The 5,000-nt window shown below is 38.3% G+C and overlaps 1 protein-coding gene across 1 annotated transcript in view; it reads left to right on the top strand.

Annotated features, from left to right (window-relative positions):
- Positions 1 to 5,000, top strand: part of LOC137993509 (probable E3 ubiquitin-protein ligase makorin-1) — a 22,096-nt gene that overhangs the window by 990 nt on the left and 16,106 nt on the right. The window contains exons 3-6 of the mRNA XM_068839418.1: positions 2,204 to 2,279; positions 3,559 to 3,638; positions 3,899 to 3,971; positions 4,094 to 4,162. Coding sequence (XP_068695519.1) covers positions 2,204 to 2,279; positions 3,559 to 3,638; positions 3,899 to 3,971; positions 4,094 to 4,162 — 298 coding nt within the window. The remainder of the gene's footprint in view (positions 1 to 2,203; positions 2,280 to 3,558; positions 3,639 to 3,898; positions 3,972 to 4,093; positions 4,163 to 5,000) is intronic.

Genomic DNA, 5,000 nt, shown 5'->3' with positions numbered 1-5,000 from the left:
TGATTTCCTTCTCCTTCTATTCATGCACGAAATGCTGGTTTTTTAACATCCCACATTGTCAACAGCAATGGTTGTAGTTGAGACTGGACCTAGGGTTCACGTCCTTATCCCAGAAGGCTTGAAAGTTAAACAATTTGCAGTTGACATCAAGACAAGACAAGACAAGCGGTCGGCCAAGGTCAAGGACCAAGGTCGAAGGCAACCCGAAGGCTCCTTTTTCATGGCATTCTACTGTAACCTGCGGCGTCTACGGCAACTCACAGCAGGGGTGGGTTGCATACACAACACAACTTGTCCCCAGTACTGGTACTCATTTTACCCACCACGAATGGATGGAAAGCTGAGTGAACTTTGGAGCATATGGCAATGGTTATCTCTAGAAGGTCACCCATCCCGTAGATAACCCAGCCCAACGGGGCTTAACATTGGACACCATTCGGAGAACAATGCCGACCCATTGAGCCAACCGAACACTCCAGAAGGCAGAACTTTCTTCCCTTTTTCAACGCTAACTGTTGGTCCAGTGATGAGATCAATAGAGGTTTTGCACGGCAGCCATTTTGCATGGCAGAGACAATAGATTCTTTTTCCTATGGGAACAAATGTTCTTTCTACTGCAAAACATTTTCATTGCAACATGGCTGCCATGCAAAATGTCTAAAGAACTTTTAATGGGCCCTCTTCTTTCTATACAATCATAATTTTTGTATACAGAGTCCTTTCATGAAACCCACACTCCTCTCAGAGGTGATCCTGTCATATCACTAGGGAGCTTAAGCAATGACAACGGTGACAGAAACAAGAACGGCATCTCAAAATCAAAATTTGCGTTATTGTAATCCAGGCTTTTAGCCAGGCGGCCGTCCAGCCGTCCAAAGGACGGCCAGTTCTCAGAAATGGGAGATTTTCGACGGCCTGTTTTGGGCGGCCATTTACGAGCTTCTGTGCTTAATGTAAGAAAACAGTGTCTATAAATTAATAAAACATACATTTCTTTTTGCTCTCAAGAGTTGTTTTAGTGTTGCTGTCGTATTTTTCTTCTATATCAAAACTTTTTTAGCGAGTTTCCTTTCTGTTTTGATCAATTGAATCAAAGTTGAGCGAAGCGATTTCACAGGCAAAGCCACTGTTCAGTGATATTGACTTACCAAGTCGTCCCCAGGCTACTTTGCCGGCTGCTATAAATTAGTACACACGTTGGTGATTATTTATGAGGATATGAGTCAAAGATCATGCGCCTTCCAACTCGGTAAGACGATCTCACGGCTGCAAATGTTATTGTAATCGCTTGATTGTATTCTGCTCTGTTCAAGCGAAATCTGGCGGGCATTACAACAAAAAGGCCATTTGGTGTAATAACATGTCCAATCATCGTAATATTGCTTTAGGAATACTAATAGTAGGTGAATAGTTAAAGATTGTAGACCAGAATGCAGTTCGACCAACAAAGCCACGCATATCTGTTCTTTCGTGTAAATCATGGCTTGACAACTTCAAATTTCAATCACTCTTCATAACAACTGGAGTTCCTATCCGAAATATAATTCAATGTTAAACAAGGTAAGTTGAGGAAAGGATAGCTTAGTAAAATTATCAAAGAAAAACAGCGGTTTAATAGGTAAATTGAAAGACGTTTACAGCTGTCAGAATCGTGGAAATCACGTCTAAGAGGCTTACATTTTTCAAAATTTTCTGGGGGAGCATGCCCCCAGAGCCCCCTAAGAGGGGGGTTAGGGTTAGGCCGCAGGCGTCATGCTACGTGGGCCGAAGGCCCACATAAAATTTGGACTCCCACTTTCAAAATCCTGGCTAAAAGCCTGTTGTAATCGCTTCGTGACTATTTCGACTTTTTTAATATGACGGGGGTATGGTAGTTCCTCAAAAACGACGCTGGTAGGAGCGGCGCTCAATTTAGGGCAGAAAATGAAAATTTATCCTCAAGTAATGACGTTGTTCATAAAACCTCAAATTTGGCTATTTCACATTGTAGTTTTGCTGACGAAGGCAAAGAAATGGACAAAAGTGAAAAACGCATGTGCAGGGCGTGCAAAGCTATTGTTTTTGCCTACTAAATATGCACATTTGTGACGTTCTCGTTGCCGTCGCCGTTGTCGTTGCTTAAGCTCCCTACTATTACATGTAAGGAGTTGAAGGTTATTGATATGATTGGCCTCGGCATGATGTTGAGTTTTATCATTTGAAGGTACTATATGCATGGAGTTTGCAGGGAAGGAGACAACTGCAAATATTCTCATGACCTTAAAGATAAACCATCTATGGTGTGTATAACAGCATGCTATATTTAGAAAACAGTCCTAAGGAAATATGCACGCTGATTGGATAAAAATCGTGTTTCTATAACTCGACGGAGACACAGAACTAGCACGAACTGTTGACGTAGTGATGGCACGAGCAAAGAGAATTTACATTTTGATAATTTGAGTCAACAAGTTGTTTTCCTTTTTCTCATCGCATTGTTTTCTAAAAGAAATAGAAAACATGTACTCCGCATTTCTATCGAGTGATAGAAACACTCGTGATAGTTTGGGAGAACTCGAAAAAAGCTATGGAAACACTCGCCTGTGGCTCGTGTTCCCACAGCATTTCTCGTTCTCCCAAACTTTCACCCTTGTTTCTATAACTTGATAGGAACACGGTACATGTTTTCTATTTCTTTAATGTTGTGGATCTTTTTTTTCTTGGTTTAACCCAATCACCCATAAACTAAACCGGCCATACTTAGTATTTTACTCTGTCTAACGCCAGATGATTTTTCTCGTCAATGGGGAACCCCCAGGAGTCAATGGCTTAAAATTCTTCAAACCAGTTCCATTTTGAGTTTTCTTTGTCTAATAGCTCAAGTCATCATCAAAACTTTTATTTCTTTATCCTAAAAGTATGGAAAAAATGATTCCACCTTGCCATTCGTCTGTTCAGTAATAGACCACAGAAGATGTCAAAATGGGGTAAGAACATCACTTTTTTTGTTGTAACTACATTTTGACCTTATCTGTGATCTATTACTGAACAGACACATAGCAATTAAACATATACTTCCAGCTTACTATACATACTGTATACACTGACCCCGACTAGCACTTCAAATGAATATGTCCACATGAAAACGGTTTTATCAATCTAGACTGTGCTTTCCCAGGGAGGAAAATTATGTATTTGGGATACTCATTAATCTAAGACTTGTAAAACATAGATTTTACTTGTCATACAGATAAAGAATTATTGATTAGAGCAATGGAATACACCTGACTAACTGACTGAAGTTTAAGGGTATTTTGAACCTGAACATTTTAAATAGTAAAAAATGGATTAGACTAAAATAATTATTAACGATGTATACAGTGACCTTTTAACATTAGTATTGACTATCTCCAACCCGTTATGCTGTATGTTTTGGGGGGATTTTTTGCATAAGAAAAATCAATGTTCTATACAAATTCTATAGAACAAATTCTATACAGTGAAGCAATGAGAAGTGTTTTATAATTAATAAGTTAATAAATGACTTGCATTTTGTCTGTTTTACTCTCTTGTCCTAAGATTTGTAAATATTATCGTCAAGGAGCTTGTTCTTATGGAAGTAGTTGCCGGTTTGACCATGTGAAACCTTCCTCTGCAAGGTACGTGAAAGTCTTGGGCTGTTTTAATTACGATATCATAAAGTGAGTAACATCTAACATCTAACAATGGCATAAATTAGACAAACAATGAAATTTATGTTCTTTTTTTATCGAGGCAGCTGTAACATGCATGGTTGACAGAGGATTGCTGCATAGTTGTATGCTTCAACCTTTCCACTGAGGGTTGCTAATATCACAACTTGCACATATGTACATTTCATTGCTAGAGCATTGCATTGGTCTCCCTTTTTATTTTGAAGGTCTAAAAGTTCCTCTGGTCTGAAAGCATTGCCTTTACAGAGACAAAACGTGGAAGAAAATAAAGAAAACAATGTAAGCAAATATTAGAATGAGAAACTAAGTTCCTAACAGGGGTTTGAGGGTTTGGGTGATACTCCACTGCTGACGTTGTTGTTTTGGCTTAAAGTTGATCTTCATTTAAATTTTAATGCCAGATGGTCACGCTCACGAAAAACAAGACAAAGAATCCTAAGAACTGGGCTGAGGCAACTGCATTTGTTCCAGTGAGTATCATTTACTTTATTTTATCATTGCTAGTTGATTAAATGTAAGTTAAAAAGTGTTATCCAGAAAAAAGGCTAAAAATTTGAATCAGGATGCAGCTATTACAACTGCTGTAATGTGATTGATTTAGAAAACCATACACACAAAAAGCATACAATGGAGCCCATTCCTTAAAACCAGAAACCCATAAGGGTTGAAACGTGTAACGCGCGTTCACAGCTTCCGAATATTCAGTGCGAACTGATTGGTTGAATGTTTCAGTGCTAAGTACCATATTTGGAAACCCCTCGCTCTTTTTGTTCCAAATATGGTACTTAGCAAATTGAATATTCAGAAGCTTGTCTCCCAGCACACAAGAGGCCGTTGCACGTTTCAACCCTTATGGGTTTCTGTTAAAACTCAATAGATTTGCATTCTGTGCTGGTTCAATGAAATTAGAGGTGGTAGAGAGCTGTGTGGAATGTGAAAAAGTACAATTAATTAATAAAAAAGATAAGAAAATAAAAAAAACAGTACTGGCAGCTACCACCTCTAAGAAGTGTAAGTTATTTATTGGGGGTAGTAGCCTGCAGATGCCTCAAAGCAAACTAAAATTTAAGTTCAATCATTATGGTGGTAGTGAAAATATAATGATGCAAATCAATTCAAGCAATTAATTTGGTTTAAAGATTTTTATCTGAACATGTATTATTCATATGAATAACTGTCTAACCCTAACTTCTTTGATGCTTGCTCATATTTCTTTGATGTGTCTACATTTGAACACAGAGTGTTGCAATCGATTTCATTGCTTTGATGCAAATTTAAAGAAACTCCACTCCACTTTGATGTAATTCT

Source organism: Montipora foliosa, chromosome 2 (assembly GCF_036669935.1).
Source record: "Montipora foliosa isolate CH-2021 chromosome 2, ASM3666993v2, whole genome shotgun sequence".
Classification (NCBI taxonomy): domain Eukaryota; kingdom Metazoa; phylum Cnidaria; class Anthozoa; order Scleractinia; family Acroporidae; genus Montipora; species Montipora foliosa.
This window is presented reverse-complemented; position numbering and strand designations above follow the sequence as displayed.